This window comes from Rousettus aegyptiacus, unplaced genomic scaffold, assembly GCF_014176215.1.
Source record: "Rousettus aegyptiacus isolate mRouAeg1 unplaced genomic scaffold, mRouAeg1.p scaffold_m13_p_15, whole genome shotgun sequence".
Taxonomy (NCBI): Eukaryota; Metazoa; Chordata; class Mammalia; order Chiroptera; family Pteropodidae; genus Rousettus; species Rousettus aegyptiacus.
Genome location: NW_023416290.1, coordinates 16,168,697 through 16,185,713, shown reverse-complemented (window position 1 = coordinate 16,185,713; position 17,017 = coordinate 16,168,697). Strand labels below are relative to the sequence as shown.

The following is a 17,017-nucleotide window of genomic DNA, read 5'->3' as shown; positions in this document are numbered from 1 at the left end:
GTGGCTTTCTAATTAGGACAGCCATTACTTTATAATTGTGTTACTTCTTTTACCGTACTGAAAAAATTAAACAGAGTTACTCTTGAGGAAGCATTCAGGATTAAGGACATGCCAAGTCTTTACCCCAGTTTATGGTTTTAAGCATTGCCTTTTTGCATTCCTTTTTAGTTTTGAAGTCTCAGTTCATTGTGTCCAAGCTTTTCACATGGAACATGGTAATGAGCATGGCACTTTGTGGGAAGTGGCTGAGGCTGATCTTGGCAGGAGGCCCCTTCCTTGCTTGCCTACCTAGAGGCCCGAGGGCATTGATGCTCAGCACATGCATAGCTTACTCAGGACACATCAGCGTGCTGTGCTGCTTTGAGCAGCTCTGCCTTTGCTGCTCTCCCTTCCTCTTCAGTGAAGAGAGTATTTCTGCCACAGTCTCTTCTCCGCCACTTCCTGTCCTGAAGAAATAAGATACTCTTCACAGGCCCCTGTCCCCCAGTGCAGTCATTCTTGCAGCTGATTTGTCCACTTGGCCAGAGCTCTGTGGTCAGACCACTTTACAGGAGGCTCCCTGGTGTTCGTTCACCGCCCTAAACTGAAGTAGAGGATACGTGACAGGTCCTGTCGGGCCCAGCGTAAAGTGGGAGATAGGGTCTAGCCTTGTAGATGCTTTCATATTTTATCAGGTTTACTCTCCTTTTACATTTACTTGTTTATATTTTGTCAACACGTGAGACCAAGAGTTTAAGTAAAAATGTACATGTGGATTTAGTTCTTATTTTAACATACTAAAGTTTTATTTATTTATTTCGTAATGGAGTTTTTTATAAGAACTGGAGTGGTATTGATGTGCCCACTTTATTAAGCTGTTACATACACCCTAATCTTACTTAATTATGCATAATTTAGTGAATAGGTAAAAGAATCTTTCATCTCGAAAGGTAGAGTTACGACTTCAAACTATTGTTTTTTAAACTGTAAAAGATATCATGAAACTTCTCACACTTGACTTGTTTTCTATAAGGTAAACATATGACACGCTGAGAAGCAAGTCTTTATTGGGAGAGCGCTCCTAGGCGAGGTTCACTGGTCCCGAGAGGAGAAGGGCCAGAGAAGTCAGGCCCTGGGACAGGAGGGTGTAGTTTTTATAGGGTTATGTGGGGGTAGGGTATAGAATGGGGAATGTCAGTTGAGCATCCGGATTAGGGTAGTGGCAGATTAGGGAGGGCCCTTGTCCAGATTCCGAAGTCAAGCTGGGAAGCCTCCAGGCAGGTCCCTGCCCACCTAACACTTTCCTCCTAAATAATAGTCATGTAGCTAATACCTATTTGGTATTCTGTCAGACCCATAGAAGCTTAACATTTATTATAGTAATTCCACTTTATTTTCCTTGGTCTTTTTATTCCAAGATGAAAGGCAGTGATTGAGGTTAGGCATATGGTTCATGATTTGAGGTAGAAATTATCACTGAAATCACACTTTTTTGCCTTATTTCTTGGGGTCATTGCCTTGATAAAATTTTCAGTTTCCTTTTTTGTGGGTAATGACACATATATTCATGTAATTTTTTTTTCTTTTTTTATTACTAGGGTAGATTCCTAACCTAATAAACAGTTTGTTTCTAAATTTTCAACATTTTAAAAGTATGCCATAACAGAGATATTGTCTTATTCTCTAGGGTATATTTGTTCAGCTAGTTCAGGCAAATTCTCCAGCCTCGTTGGTGGGCCTGAGATTTGGGGACCAGGTACTCCAGATCAACGGGGAAAACTGTGCCGGCTGGAGCTCTGATAAAGCACACAAGGTGCTCAAACAGGCTTTTGGAGAGAAGATTACTATGACTATTCGTGACAGGTAAGTTAATGGGTTCAAACAGAAATAGTTTTCATTTTGGTGTTTTTAAGATTCTGTGAATGTAGTGTTTTGTAGCAGAAAATAATCAAATGTTTTTGATGAGCCTTAGAGCCTTAAAATTGTGGTGCAGATTTTTCTTACATAGTTTGATTTTTTTAAAATAGCATTCTTAGTTTGTATATACCTTATTTTTATAGCTTTTAGAAATTTGTCCTCTGAGAAGTTACTTTCCTGTCAGATTGTTTCTCTAATAAAAGTAGAAAATGTGCATTGGAAAACCAAGTAGCATGGCAGCCGGTGTCTCTGGCCTCACTTTCCAATTTACTGCTTGGACTCCCAGCCCAAGATGTAAGCGCCAGGGGCCTGCAGAGCTCCCAAGTGCTCTGTGAGTTCTGAAAGGCAAATTGGGCATTTTGGGTGGTTATGAAGCTCTGGTTGTCAAGGTGAGGGATAAACATTTTATTTAACAGTTCGTTTGTAACAGACATCCAGCACATGAAACATGGGCCTCCGTTGATGCCCTGCCCCGGCCCTCACAAGTGTTAAGGGCGAACCTATAGATTACATTGTCACAGTTAGCTTTTGAGTTTTTATTCTCAGTTAAACTTATACACAGATTTAATTAATAAGTGGACTTGTGCAGTTCAAACCTATGTTGTTCAAAGGTCAACTTCTTTGATCTGCCGTTGGGAATCTGCAGATGTGGAGCTCTGACTATAAGTGTCTACAGAGTCAGAAATTGTACATGGAATTTTAACTGTATAGGGGTTGGTTCTCCTAACCTACCCACCCCTGCGCCCACCCCCGTGTTGAAGGGTCTGTTTTAATCTTTTATGCTAAGATGTCCTGTGAATGTGGCTATCAGAACCATACTTACTTGCTCTTATTAGAAACACTGTTTATTATAACAAAATATCCAGTATGGCACAGTAGAAATACATTAAAATGTTTACCTTGGAATTAAATTTTTCATTGAACCCATTATGTTTTCAGGCCCTTTGAACGTACAATTACTATGCATAAGGATAGTACTGGACATGTTGGTTTTATTTTTAAAAATGGAAAAATAACATCCATAGTGAAAGATAGTTCTGCAGCCAGAAACGGTCTCCTCACAGAACATAGCATCTGTGAAATTAATGGACAGAATGTCATTGGATTGAAGGTAAGGAACAGAACTTGTGTCTTGTTTTGGTTTTATTTTAGCAAATGTCTTGTTCACTTGTCTGTTTAGGTGGTGCTGTTTTCATGTTAACTTCCAAAATACAGAAGCTCAGTGGGGAAATAGGCGACACGGGACCTGGGGCTCTGGCCGTGCCCTGTGCCAGCTGTGCCCTCAGGCAGCTGGGCTGTTAGGCCAGTCTAAGAAACTGTCTGAAATGATTGTTCCTGTAACAAAAGGGCTGGACTAGATGATCTGTGAAGTCCCTTGAACTAGATTTGTGTGGAGATGTGGCCTTTGAAGATTTGATGGCATTCTGAATGACTGTCCTCTTCTTTTTAATCCAGATTGTGGGAAATGAGTAATCATTTCTGTTCTTATTGGTACTTTATTTTTATAATTTTTTTTTCCCCCTATAGATTCCTGAATAGAGCTATTTCAGGGTCTAAAGTTTTTCAGAAAGACCTGATCATTTCATAAACTCTGGTTAAGAGTACACAGTTAACTGAGGGGATATGGTAATATTGTATATGGGGAAACTATTTAATCTTAAGTAATAAAAAAGATGATTTTTTTGCTAATATGTTCAACTCAGTTTACTTAGCAATTTTGCTACCACCTATATAACATTGTGATTTTACAGAATTAAACTTGGTAAGGACAGCTAGAAAAAAATTGTAAATACCAAGGGTCAGTATTTTAGAGAGATTAGCAAAACCAGAGGACATATATATTTATCAAGAAAACATAGTTTTATATTTGTTAAATAAAGCATCTGTGAAGTCAATTTTCATTCTGGGTTTTCAACAGGACTCTCAAGTTGCTGACATATTGTCAACGTCTGGGACTGTAGTTACTATTACAATCATGCCTGCCTTTATCTTTGAACATATTATTAAACGGTAAGTAGATGATTTTTTAACTCGATAATTATGGTCCTGTAACTTAACATAAACACTGTGCTTTCTTTTAATTCCCAAACCTTTGATTCTTTACCTAATGGACAATATTGATACATTTATCTAAAAATTTGAAGTGAATTACTTAAATCAGAGGAATTGGTTGATAAGGATGACTCCTCACAACTTCCCAAGTATGGAATAAAATTCACCATACACTTCCTAAATTTTCACATCTCCTAGTAGGAAAAGGGGATGTGAGCAGAGGTGGGCACGTTTTCATTCCAGCTTCCAATTTTAAGTGAAATGGACTGCGGCTGCACACTGCCTAGAGCGCCTGTGTTCAGCAGAAATCTACTCATGGTGGTTCATGACAGTGAAGTCTTGCCTATGGGATGTTAGGAGTCACAGTTTTATTCTCTTAAGCATCTCAGGAGGCAGGTAGAGGAGTGTAGGGGTATGGTATATGGAGGGTGAGGACCAGAAAGCTGAGTGGAGCGTCCAGAAAAGGGGTAGCAAGGTTGATCCTCCTCGAGCTTTTAAAATCCTAGACATAGTTGTTTTTGCCAAGCCAACTTAGAATCCTTATTTCAGAATCTATTTTGATGTGGAAATAAAGTAAAAAAGATTCAAAAACATAACACCTGTAATAAAAGTTTTGTTTCAGCTTCTTGGTAGAAAGCAGTTAGCCATTCTTGGGGTAAAAAAATTATTGTCAGCACCTACTGTTCAAGAGTTCTCTCTTAAACCAGTGTTGGGTGCCCTCATCCTCCCACCCTAATTTCCTTCTCAATTCATTCCAGCATTGTCATTTTCTTTTTTAAAAAAATCATCAGCCTTAATATATAAGAACTTATCTGTATTTTATCTAACTTTTCTGGCTAAGATCCAGATACCCTTTCACACTGGATATTTGCAAGACAGATTACATGAGACGCTTAGATCACAACTCATTAAAAAGTCTTACCCCCTTGCAGCATCCACTTGATGCTAAATGGTGGTAAGTTTGAACTGAAGTTTTCTTGGATCAACATAGGATTTTTGAACAAAGAAACCCAAACTTCAGTATTTAATTTTAGTGTGATTCTCTTGTAGGATGGCACCAAGCATTATGAAAAGCCTGATGGACCACACCATTCCTGAGGTTTAAAAGTCGTGGCAGCATGGAAACTTGGCCGAACTTCTCCAGTTTACTCCTTTGGCAACTTAACTTTATATTCTGCACACGAAGCTTCCTAGGAGCCAGAGAGCAAATGCTGCATGAGGACCTTTCTGTCTTACATGATGGCTGGGAATCTTACTGTTTGATCTGATACCTTGTTCAGACTTCAAGATAGTTGTAGCCTTATCCTGGTTTTACAGATGTGAAACTTTGAAAAGATTTACTGACTTTCATAGAATAGTTTCTCTACTGGAAACCTGATGCTTTTACAAGCCATTATGATTAGAATGACTGATGCAGGCTTAGCTTTGTGTTAGAACCAGTCACCCTTATCCTATGAATCAAGTAGTGCTGCTCATATATTACTTTAGTTCTATGGTGTATTTGCATTTTTACTCTGCTGCCATAGTACATTTAGAATGATTGCTTTGACAGGTGTTTTTTTTTTTTTTTTTTTAGTTCCGCGTGGGTGTAGTGCACCTCTGTAAAACACCAATTAAATAACTCTGGTTTCATTCCACATAAGCATTATACAGTGTATGTAGGTTGCAAGCGATTGTGTTGATTATCATTAAATTTTAACTACCTTCAATTGATATGCTTGAACTGTCGCCTTAACTATGTTAAGCATCTAGAATAAAAGCCAAAATATAACTTGCTGCCTTTCTGAAAACCACAGTGCAGTTCTGTATTCAGCGGAAGCGCCCACCAGCCGGGGCAGGTCCGCGGCACACGGACCTGCAGCACAGCTGCTTCGTTGCATCTGAGATTTTCTGGTCACTGTGTAATGGAAACTTCTTTCTTCTAAAAGTTATTGGTATCGTTTTCTGAGAAACGAATCACTATATATTTAATGTAAAAATTCTTGTAGTAAGTAGGATAAGCTTTTGACTCCCTTTTTTCATTTGTGGATTAAGTGGGATAATACTTAATTTTGACATTTTTCTCTTACCATTATGTAATAACCTAGCTATTTTGGGATGGTCTTAGAATGTTGTTTGGTACTTTGTTCCATTTCCTGACTCCTCCCCGCAAACAAACAAAATGGCATTGACACTTTATCTTCATTTTTTCCTTCATTTTGGTTTATACCTATTCTAATTAAATATGTATAAATATAAGTTAAATTTTAGTGTGTTACTGCATTATTTGGAAACTGCGGCTTTCAGCAAACCTGTGCAAGATGTAGAAAATAGCCACGTGAAATTACCTTGGGCCTGTGAAAGAGTCACTCCCACAGCACCTGACATCCAGGGGCCCTGAGAAGGGCCCACTGTGCTCAGAGAGCAGGAGTGTCAGGAAGGCTAGGAGTGCTTTCCCGCAGGTCTGCGCCCCAGCCCTGGCCGAGCAGCAGGAGCTCGGTGAGGCTGTGGACTCCCGAGCAACACCCAAGACCAGGTGATGTTTGATGACGCTTACACAGACTGAAGATTCTATTACCTTGGTCTGCTTTGCGTTTTCCCCCATGCCACACTGCTGTAAGATACAGCAATGTTTTTAAAGAGTAGAGAAAATTTTCAAATCACATAATTGTGGTTGCTTAAGAAAAGAAAATCAGGGCTACTACTTCATAGCTTACCTTGTTTGAAATTTAGAAAAACAAACCAAGGTTTCCCAGTTTGATTATCTACTTTGATACCCAGACTCGGGTCTGAAGATAGATAGTTCCAAAAGTTTAAGAACAACATTCACATCACTATGGTTTTCTACAAAGATCCATACTTGACATTCTTAAAATGTTCTCTTTATAATGTCATTTAAACAAGAAAATGAAAACTGCTTTCTTTACAGAAAAATATTTTTAATGTCATAGAAAAGATGAGCATTTAATTGTTGTAATGAAATAAACCATTCCTATACACAGTAAACAACTGCTAATCCTTCCCCAGGTTCTTAGAATCTGGGGACAGTAGGTTATAGAAAGTAACACTCCATGAAAATACATACCCAAAACCCAATGGGCAGCAGCTGTATAGATCAGTAAGACAAAATAGAGTGACTCAGAAGTAGAGAATACTGTACATTTTCTTGGAAAATTCTAAATTGTTCTGTTTTTTTCTGAAAGTTTCCCCAACCCGGTGTAGCATCTCTTAGCTACTTACTTTGCCACTCGAACCTGTCTCCTAACCAACCATTGGCCTTATAAATGTAATGTTTTCTCCTTAACACTGCTATATCTTTATCTGCCTTAGAGGATGGCAACTAACAGCTTTCAGTGAAGTCACCATGATTTAGAAAGTTTAAAACCACAGATTTCTCATGTGGTAAAACTTCTAATTATTATCATTGCACATTCACCAGTTCATTTAAAAGTTTGGTTTAAAAATATATTAATTAAAGTTCAATTTAATATTCAGGAGAGGAAAAGGCACTTAATACTGTAATTTCCAGAACATAATTTGTCTGTCTTCCCCTCCCGTGATGATACTGCTGCACTGTTCGTTCATCCATATACATGTCACAGCACCTAAGAAAAAGAGACATTATGGTTAGGAAGTAAGTCGACTGGGACACCCCGACAGATGCAGTACTTACTAGTACTGTACTAGTAGGTACTATATTGTCTCATCCTATAAGGAAATCTTTGTAGAAGTTAAAAGCTACTTGGTACAAAGAGCTTGTGAGGAGTAAGAAATCATTTAAATGTAAAGCTAAAGCAACTGGGAATTATGGGTACAGAAGAGAATGCAAATACAAATACCTCTAACAAAAATCAGGACAGATGAGGGAGAAGGGGAACTGGTGTACGTGTGCTGACTTATTTCCATTTCTATTGGAAGTGTCAAAGTGTTTAAGTTGGGGGAAAAAGTCATAGACACATCACTTCAATGGATAATGATAAGAAATAGAAAACTGACAGGGAAAACGAAAGGTAGGAGTTACTGCTCGTGGGAAGTCAACTGACAACGATAGATCCTAGAAGAATTAAAAACTAAATCCTCCAAGTGATCAGGAGGCAACCATGCAAATGTAAGCAAACAGTGAATCTCCAAGAGACACTATTAAAGTGAAAGGTACAGCAGACTGATTAACACGCCCACACACCCTGTCGATAATGAGAGGCCATGAAGCCAGGAAAATGTCCTCCAAGGAGGAGGACTGGGAGGAGGAGATGGCAGTGGGAAGCATACTTAGTTTTCACTGCAATTTATTACTTCTGCATTCTTTGTTTTTTAAAACTATAAAGATTATAAGAGTTTTACTATAGTTTTTAATTTTCTATATGGAAGTTAATATAAAAACTTCCTTTTTGGAGTCAAATATCTGTCAACATAATTCTAAATCCTAAAGCACCCAAAAGATGCAGATCGTGTAGGTAACAAGGATGCTGGAGAGGAATATTTACACCAAAAGGGCACATGGGATACTTTCTGACTGAGAACAATATGCTCCCTGAATAGCAGGTTTGAATAGTAACTTTGCATCCCGCTACTTTACTGAATTTATCAGTTCTAAGTTGTTTTTTTGGTGGAACCTTTAGGGTTCTCTATATACAGTACCATGTCATCTGCAAATAAGTTTTATTTCCTATTTGGATACCTTTAATTCCTTTTTCTTGTTTGATTGCTGTGGCTATGACTTCAGGGAAAGCAGGTTTGAATTCAGTATTTTAGGAAGGTCAAGTCAACTGCTAACTCCTTACCTGTATGGCCCTGGATTCTTTCACTTAGCTTTCCTCCGAGGAGGTCCCAAACAAGCAGTTCACCAGACTGACTTCCAGATAAAACAGTACTTCCATCCCAGATAAAGCACCTGCAAGAATGATTAGACATAATCATTATTCATCATGAAGAAGGGTTATATTACACTGGCCAAATGAAGCTCAAGTGACATGACCATGACCATTTGTGTAAATGGCTTCGCCACTAGTAACCCAAGAAAATGTACCTTTGGGGCTTGTCTGACGTCATAGAAGAGATGAGCATCCCTGTCTGCACATCGATGACGTTTAGGCAGCCATCTTCTCCTGTGCTGAGGACATGGCGGCTGTCTACAACACGAGGTGAAACACAGATACAGGCTACAGCTTCGGAGCATGGCTTAGATTACTCTGGTCTGAGATTTTATTTCTGAATCCAGTGGCCTAAGGTTCACTTTCATTTTCCTTGAGCTACTTGTTTTATTAACCAACGACTATCCTTGAAATGCTTCTGTTTCTAAGACACTGGGTTGATGACCCTTTGGTGTGAGTTCATTTACATCTTATAAATTAATTTCTCTAGTGAGTTGAGGAATTAAGAATAATATCCAATACAGCTTTTCTACTACATGCAGAATGCATAAGTATACTTTATTCTGCCACGAAGCAGCCTTAACTATAGGCAAAACCTCTTTTCCCAGCAGTGTTTTTCTTTTCTGCAGTCTCATTACTTATTTCAAAATAATAATTCCTTTTTCCCTGTTATCATCTGTATTAAAAAGGATAATACTACCTGGGCTAAAAGCAGTATCACACACAGTTCCTGAATGGCATGGAATCTGGTGCAACATGGTGGCCGCAGTGAGGTCCCAAATGTTCACCGTGCCTTCTTTGGTGCCTGAAACCAACAGTGTGCTTGCAGCATTTAAACTGATTGTATCCACCTAAAGAAGAAAACACGTATAAATAATCCATTTGGAATTATGATCATGAGCTATGTTTCTCTGGGCCAGTTCAAATATGCAGACACGATACAGAATAAGTTCTATGGCACAGTGTACTGGAGCAGCTCATGCTGGTGTATTTCAACATCACCTATTGAATGATTATTTAAAAATGAAATTCTTCATATACTAGCAAATGAAGTACTGCTAGAGGAAATGTAATGCTGTTTTAAGACAGCCTAAAATCGACAGTCTAACTCCATGAATAATAAATTGTAGCGAGGGGCCGAACCACCTGAAGCACAGCTGATGGGTGACTCTGAGGGACCTGGGAGAAGAGGGGGATCACTCAAGATTATCTTTGCATATCCATCTTGGAAAACATTAAGTATTTCTCGGCCTCGGCTCATCTGTCGCTCATGCACGTTAGGCATCACTTCATGACCTCAGAGAAAAGGCAGTGCTGTAAGTCACAGCCTAAGTGCAGCAGGGTGACCCAGTGGAAACAGAATGAGGGAAAAGAGCAAAGCCCAGCCTTGGTCTGCCCCAGGCCGCGTGCACTTGGCCATCCAGATATCAGGCCAGTGTCCTCAGCTGCTGGATGTGTGTCACCCTACGAAGGTGCTCCAGAGAGGAGAGGAGGCATCTGAAAAAATGCAGAGGAAAGGGCCCGTGGAAATAACTGACTCAGCAGGTTAAAACTGCTCTCTCCTCCCCCGTTCTGCCCTATGCTCTTCAGTTAACATGTTTTCCACAGCTGCAACCCCCACCTCAAGGATTCTCCAGCCCCTTCCTTATCTCTGTAGCTCGGTATGAATGTCAAGACTGTGGGGAACTGTTTGTTCTGTTACAGTTAGAGCTCAGCCTTTGGATAAGGAGCCTGCTGAGCTGAGCCAGTGTGGCATCACTGAGTGCTGCTCCCTGTCTGTAAGCCTAAGGAGTCCTGTTTCTCTGTTCAAGAATACGATAATAGTGCTGATAACACCAAGGCCTCAGACTCTTCAAGACAAAGGAGCAGTAAGACCATTCCTCCCCTGCAGCCCTTCCACCCGAAGCTCCCCCTCCCCACTCTGAGTAAGGAGGGACCTGTAAAACCTCAGACAAAGGAATCACGGGCCCTTTGCATGGACACTGCAAAAGTGTATAAACTGTAATACATCTAACCAGACCGAGCTCGTGCATGGTGGTGTTAACCCCACGCGCTCCGCCGGCCTAATTAATTCTCCTTCCTCTAACAAAGATGTCTGAACATCCAAATTCTTCAGTCAGGTGTCGCTTCCTGCAACACTCCCTTCTACTTTCTGTGTCAGAAAACATGAAAGATGGGTCACATCTTGTTGCCCCAAATAGTCTGAAGGAACCCCAATACTCAATGTCATGCTCGGAGGTAGGTATTTTGAAAATCTAGCTGGATGGTAGCTAATTCTCTGGAGGAATAGGAAACGAGTAAAAAGGACAAAGTAGACTTGGAAACCCAGGAGAAGACCCGAGAGTTGGCCTCCGACCTCCAATAAGCAAAATAAAACAAAGCAGAGGATCATAAACACATAAGTAAAACCAAGACTCTCTGGCAAGCCCTGGACTTCGAAGGTCAGCCTGCGTGCCCTGCTGTTTTCGGTACTCACGCCGACGTCATGTTCCAGCTCGGCCAGCATGTCAAACTGGTGTCTTTTGGTGCCTGTCATTTCTGCTGGAACACCAGACCACACCTAGGATAGGACACAGTGCAGAAGGTATTTGCAAACATTTACTATAAAAGCATTTCTAAAACATTCAGGAAGAACTTCCTTGACTGACCGACCTCCACCGAACACACTCGCCAACAAAACGGAGCTGCGTGTGCTGCTGGCTCCTGTCCCGCAGGGCCTGGGTCTGCCTTCCCGCCACCCCGTGCTGTTTGGACCTGTGTCTGTTCCCATCCCTTGCATTTGCTGTTGTAATTATAATTATGTGATTGAAGTATTGTGTGAACTAAGGAAATTCAAGTACAGAAGGGCCGTGTCTATTAATGTTTTGAGAAGACTCAAAAAAGGGAAGTCACCAAAAAGTTACTAAAATTAGGTGTAGGCAAAAAAACTTATCTACAAGAATGGGGTAAAAAATTCCTGAAAAACTTCTGAAGGAATTCTAATAGTTTTAGGTTCTTGCTTTCTTTCTACACAAATGCAGTTGGGAAACCGAAGATGATGAATACTGGCGTGGTTTCTGGATGGTCTTTCATCAGTAGAATGGTGAATTGTGCATTTGTATGCTCTTACTTTCAATAAAATGCAATATCTTTTAATGATTCCCCACTTTAACTTGACATTTTCTAATTAACTGATCAAACATTGGTTCTAACTATACTAGATAAGAGAGGCCGCTACTTGTACATTTCTCCATAACTCGGCTGTCTAATGAACACTAGATCATCCAAACCCCAGTTGAATATACAGTACAAAAATCATGAAAGTTTCCTATCATATCGAGAAATACACACATTAAAAAAAAACAGGCAATAATATTCCCTATCCTTATGTATCACTTACATACTTTGTGAAAAATAGTGAAGCAACTGAATACATTAACAGGTAGTTGAATTTATAATAAATATCCAAACACTTTTAGTTAGCAATTATATATAAACCTTCACTGTAGAGTCCCATGATGCAGAATATAGCCTGTTGTCATGCCAACAGATCTTACTAACGGCATCATCATGTCCCATTAATGTGTCTTGGCGTCTTCCAAATGCTATGGAATAAAAATAGCTAACAAAAAAAGATAATGAGAACTATTAAAACAACATCCAGCTTTTTTTTAAGACTCTTAAACACATCTTCGAGAAACATTGTTTAACTCTACACTTACTAAGGCCCACCAGAATTACAAATTACTTGTTCTCATATTATCAAAACAAAATACTGAAAATTTTAATTTAAAACTAGAAATTTCCAGGTCTGGCTCATCTGTATTTTTACCTCAATTTAAAACTTAGAGAAAAATAGAGTCCAATTAGAGAAATTATTAGATTCAAATAATCATATTCAAATCCAACAGTATTATCCTCATCTAATATTTGTTCCTTTTCTGAAAACGACACAACACGGTGTCCTGCCCGTGGAAGATTCTGTCCTTTCCTGCTTCATGTCCACAATGGCAGCTACATGCATGTGGAAACAAAAGGAGCAAGCACAGATACGTACACATTATTATCCCATGAAGAACTTATGACAGTGGCATCTCCTGGTAAAAGTAAACATGATGATAAAGCCTGAAAAACAAACAATTCAATATTAATAATTTACAATAATTAGTAAAACCCTAACATGGTAAAACTATCTTATAAGATTCCCCCCCACAATTAATGCTCAAATTCTGTTTATGTTGGCCTCCCTCACATTTACAAAGTTTCTTTCAACTGGCTAATTCGAGATAGCTTATTTCTTCCGAAATGCGGGAAAGAAAGTCCAAGTGCGCCCAGGGTATGAGGCTCTGGCCTGGTGGCAGTTGGGGCTCCAGAAGGCCCTGGCTCACTGCCCTGGGCTGGGGGCGCCCCTAAAGCAGTGGCATGAATCATGGGGAAGGTGGGCAGGGATTATCTCCAAGAATGTAAATGCCCTCCACCCCCTGGATTATAGATTTATGGATAAGGAAAACTTCCAAAATTCTTTAGGGGATTCTAAATCTTTCAGATGATATGCCTTAACAATAAAATGTGTGTGTGTTTTTTTTTTTTCAGAAGAACTGGTTTTCTAGTTTTAGGTTTCTCATGAGTCAGACATGCATACGTTATTTCAGTAGTACATGCACATTTAGTCCAACAGTTTCGACAGAGGGAGGGTTTATTAAGGAGAATTCAAGTTTTTTAATTAAGCCATTCTGTAGATACCACACAGGAATAAACCCAATTGTTTTGATAGAAACAAAATGTCATTATCTGTGTGTGTATAAAACAAAGTGCATAATAGTGATTTGAAATTAAAATGAACTCACCATATTTGAAAATGATATACTTCTTTGTAGCATCTTGGATTCTTTAGAAAACATCTTCAAGGTGGAATCTAATTTAATAATGAGAAAGAAGGCCGTAAGAATGACTTCCTGGCTCTTGCAGGTGAGCAAGAACGCTGCCCCTCCGCCCCAGGCAGAGCACTCCTGGTCTACACTGGGTGGTACGCAGGGCGTGGTGACCGAAGGCCTCATCCTACACTGATTCTGTGATCTGTGGCCCCGGGACAAGGACACCAGTGAAAACCTGGCACAGACACAGCACATAATTAGGCTGACCTTCAGCATGACTGAACACAGACTTAAGTCCAGTGGCTGACAGAAGCTGAAGTTAAAAGAGGAGGAAAACAGCCATTTTAATATGAAAGAAAGAAAAGACTGTGGCAGTATAACTTGTTTCTTTTTTTAACCGATAGACCAATTGTGGTGTGAACCTTGTGCTAAATTAGCATTTATGAAAGAGAATCACTAACTTTCCAAAAAATAATAAAGTAGGGATTAAGATGTCCAAGCTTTTAACTTCCCTAACAGAAGTTTTAGAAGTGTACCAAAAACTCTTGAAAACCACGACTCACAAATCACTATGTGCTCCAAATATCCCATATTTGACATATGTAACATTTCCTAATTTGTGAATATACAACATGATAGATAAAAGGTCGGAATAAGATTTAAATAATTTCTTTTATATAGTAAAATTTAGTATTTCAACCTAATTTTTACAACAGCAACACACAGAAGACCTAAAACTTCATAAACATAAGTCTGAGTAAAACATTGTCCAGCATTAGCTTGAAAACAAAAACAGAAGAATGAATACAATATCGCCCGAACTTTTCCCCGAGTGGCATAATTTACTCTGATATTCTTCCCAAACTTACTTTTAATTATAAAAAAAAAAAAAAAAAAAAAAAAACAAACCTTTCTAGAGGCAATTCTGAGTATTCATCACGAAGTCTACTTAAGCCTATTAATTTGGCGCATCCTACAGAAAACCATAAGCCAGCCTGGTATATAAAGATGAAGCTCCCTGCCCTACCAGATGTAATCGCGTCACAGATGGCTGGAAGAGCTAGTCTCACAGGTGATGGGGACATTCCTGTCATGCCCACATATTTAAACACACCACACACTGCATGTCCGAGAAAGACACGTAACTTTGGGGTGATAATTAGGATACATATGTAAATCAGCAATATGCATGATTAAGAATGAGAAGAAACAAACAAAAAATAAAGCGACTTAAAAAAAAAAACATCTCTCTTTCCTTTATTTGGCAAATTCGCAAGGAAGCAACATAAAGCTCAATACGCCTCAGAGGCTTACAGCCTTGATGCTCCTAAAACTCTGGTTCAGAAGGTCAAACAAGTACAACAAACTGAAGGATTCGACAAGCCATGTCCGACAGATGCAGCTAAGACGCGAGCTTTGCTTAAAAGCAGCACCGCGCCGTGCGCCCACGCTGGAGGATGCGGCAGGGAGGAGCCCTGGCGAAAGGCGACTGCCCCCTGCCACCGGAGCGTCGCCTCAGCGGCCCCAGAGGGGGCCGGGGTGCATCCTGCGTGTTGACTGACCTCCCTTAGTCTACAGTAGAATCATTTTCTATGCCTCGCGGAAAATTCTGTTTTATGAAATCCTAGATTGTGTTTCAAGGAGAGAGAAATGACATGCTACAGATAAGAAACCAGGATTACAGAATCTGAGAGGAGCGGCTGGTTCACCCCGAAGGGCTTAGTTCGATAGCACCATTTCTTAACTTAATGGATGAAAAATATAATTTTCTATGATACAGACAAAAGAGCAAGTAGACTCAAAAACAGTCAGCTACTAATTTGGGGGTAGAACTGGTTATTTTAAAGCCTAAACAGGACAGGTTTTACCGATCCTAACATAGTAGCCGTTTCGTCTCCACACCTCCCAGAGCGCCGGCCACCACACATCGCCCATACCAGGGGCAGGGCGAGCAGACTGCCAGGGAAAGCCATGCTAAGTACAGCAAGAGATGCTTTATGCTTAGTCCCTTTTTAAGATCAACATAGTAAAATTTTAACGTGTCATTAAACTATAGTAATAAGTCGTATCAACCAGCCACTGCAGGGTTTTTCATAATTTTGACAATGTATAAGCACATTAACAATGTTGGAATGAGACTGCAAGCTAAATCCGACAAGAAACAGCCTGAATATATACTGAGTGGCAAAGCTTCACAGCAAATCTGCATTTCCACGTGCTAACGCACTCGCCCGCGCTGTAGCTCTGACAGCAGCTGCTGGGTTTCTGTGTGATGGGGGCGTGGCTGGGGGTGCATCTCAGGGCAAACACCCCCTTGAGGTGGGAAAGGCTCCCCGCAAGCAGGTAGATGGAAAGTGAGCTCCTGCTGTCCCATCCCTTAAATTCTGGGAAACATTCTCAGCAACAGAAAGGTATTTTTTCATGACAAACTAAACAAAACTGTAATAATACATCACAAACTCATTGCTCGAAATGTATCCTATGCGGAGAGGGCACACGAAGCACAGCCCTGGACCAAGTTCAGGAACTTGGACACTTTCCGATTCTCGGTAAGCCACTCTTCGGGCAAGAAAACATACCTTGGGAGGTCGTAAAGACTGAGGACCCATTGCAAGAGACTGCTATGCCAGTAACTGCCCTGTTCAAAGACAAAGTTTCATCAATCGCTACCCATCACGTGATAGGACACCCGTCTCCTTCAAGTTTTTGATTTAATTTTACCGAGTTTCTGTATTTTTCTTGATTCACAGCTCGTCTGCTGGATCTGACCATCACCAAATCATCGCTACTTCCGTTTGGTGATAGCCGTGGCTAGGAAACAGTCCCACCCTTAGCTTCCCAAGCTGCCATATGCAAAGCTTAACATTTCTGACAACTGGAGAACTACAAATGCTTCTCCTTCAATTCTGCCATATTTGACCATCACCCGAATTATTGAAACTCTTCTTTACAATCACCTCATTGGCCTCGTCACTGAACAGAATGTACCTAGCACCTGTGCAGTGAGGACACCACTGGCTGGTCCTAGCATGTCCTGTTCAAGGTTCGTTCACATGGTCAGTGCCTTGAATTACAGGCCCCTTTCCATGAGCCGTTTTGAGACAGTGAGAAGGAACAGCCATTGCTGTAATGAGTAAGGAGGAACTATGCATTCTTCTCAGGAGGCTGAGGTCTGCCTTTAACCACCGATCTAAAGCAAAACAGCACGTTCCCTTCACAAGACGCCCACGGTCATGGGCAGGACAAGCCTTGTCTTATCTGTAACACGGCGGATCAGGTGACGTCAGTGCTTCTCAAGCCGTTCTGCCCAAGTACACAAATATCCTTCTTGGCAGAAAACAGGGACGCTCAACGCCGCCCCCCCCC

At 40.4% G+C, this 17,017-nt stretch overlaps 2 protein-coding genes across 4 annotated transcripts in view; one reads left to right on the top strand and one right to left on the bottom strand.

Annotated features, from left to right (window-relative positions):
* LOC107521186 (syndecan binding protein) overlaps window positions 1–5,738 on the top strand; it is a 31,340-nt gene extending 25,602 nt beyond the window's left edge. For both annotated transcript variants that reach the window (XM_016165656.2, XM_036232836.1), the window contains exons 6-9: window positions 1,667–1,842; window positions 2,836–3,007; window positions 3,815–3,906; window positions 4,999–5,738. In XM_016165656.2, coding sequence (XP_016021142.1) covers window positions 1,667–1,842; window positions 2,836–3,007; window positions 3,815–3,906; window positions 4,999–5,053 — 495 coding nt within the window. In that variant the 3' untranslated portion in view covers window positions 5,054–5,738. The remainder of the gene's footprint in view (window positions 1–1,666; window positions 1,843–2,835; window positions 3,008–3,814; window positions 3,907–4,998) is intronic.
* The window catches only part of NSMAF (neutral sphingomyelinase activation associated factor), a 56,546-nt gene continuing 45,032 nt past the window's right edge, over window positions 5,504–17,017 (bottom strand). For both annotated transcript variants that reach the window (XM_016165655.2, XM_016165654.2), the window contains exons 23-31: window positions 16,231–16,289; window positions 13,625–13,692; window positions 12,835–12,902; window positions 12,276–12,399; window positions 11,275–11,358; window positions 9,499–9,649; window positions 8,954–9,056; window positions 8,709–8,818; window positions 5,504–7,532 (exon numbers count right to left, since the gene is read on the bottom strand). In XM_016165655.2, the coding sequence (XP_016021141.1) occupies window positions 7,438–7,532; window positions 8,709–8,818; window positions 8,954–9,056; window positions 9,499–9,649; window positions 11,275–11,358; window positions 12,276–12,399; window positions 12,835–12,902; window positions 13,625–13,692; window positions 16,231–16,289 (862 nt within the window). In that variant the 3' untranslated portion in view covers window positions 5,504–7,437. The remainder of the gene's footprint in view (window positions 7,533–8,708; window positions 8,819–8,953; window positions 9,057–9,498; window positions 9,650–11,274; window positions 11,359–12,275; window positions 12,400–12,834; window positions 12,903–13,624; window positions 13,693–16,230; window positions 16,290–17,017) is intronic.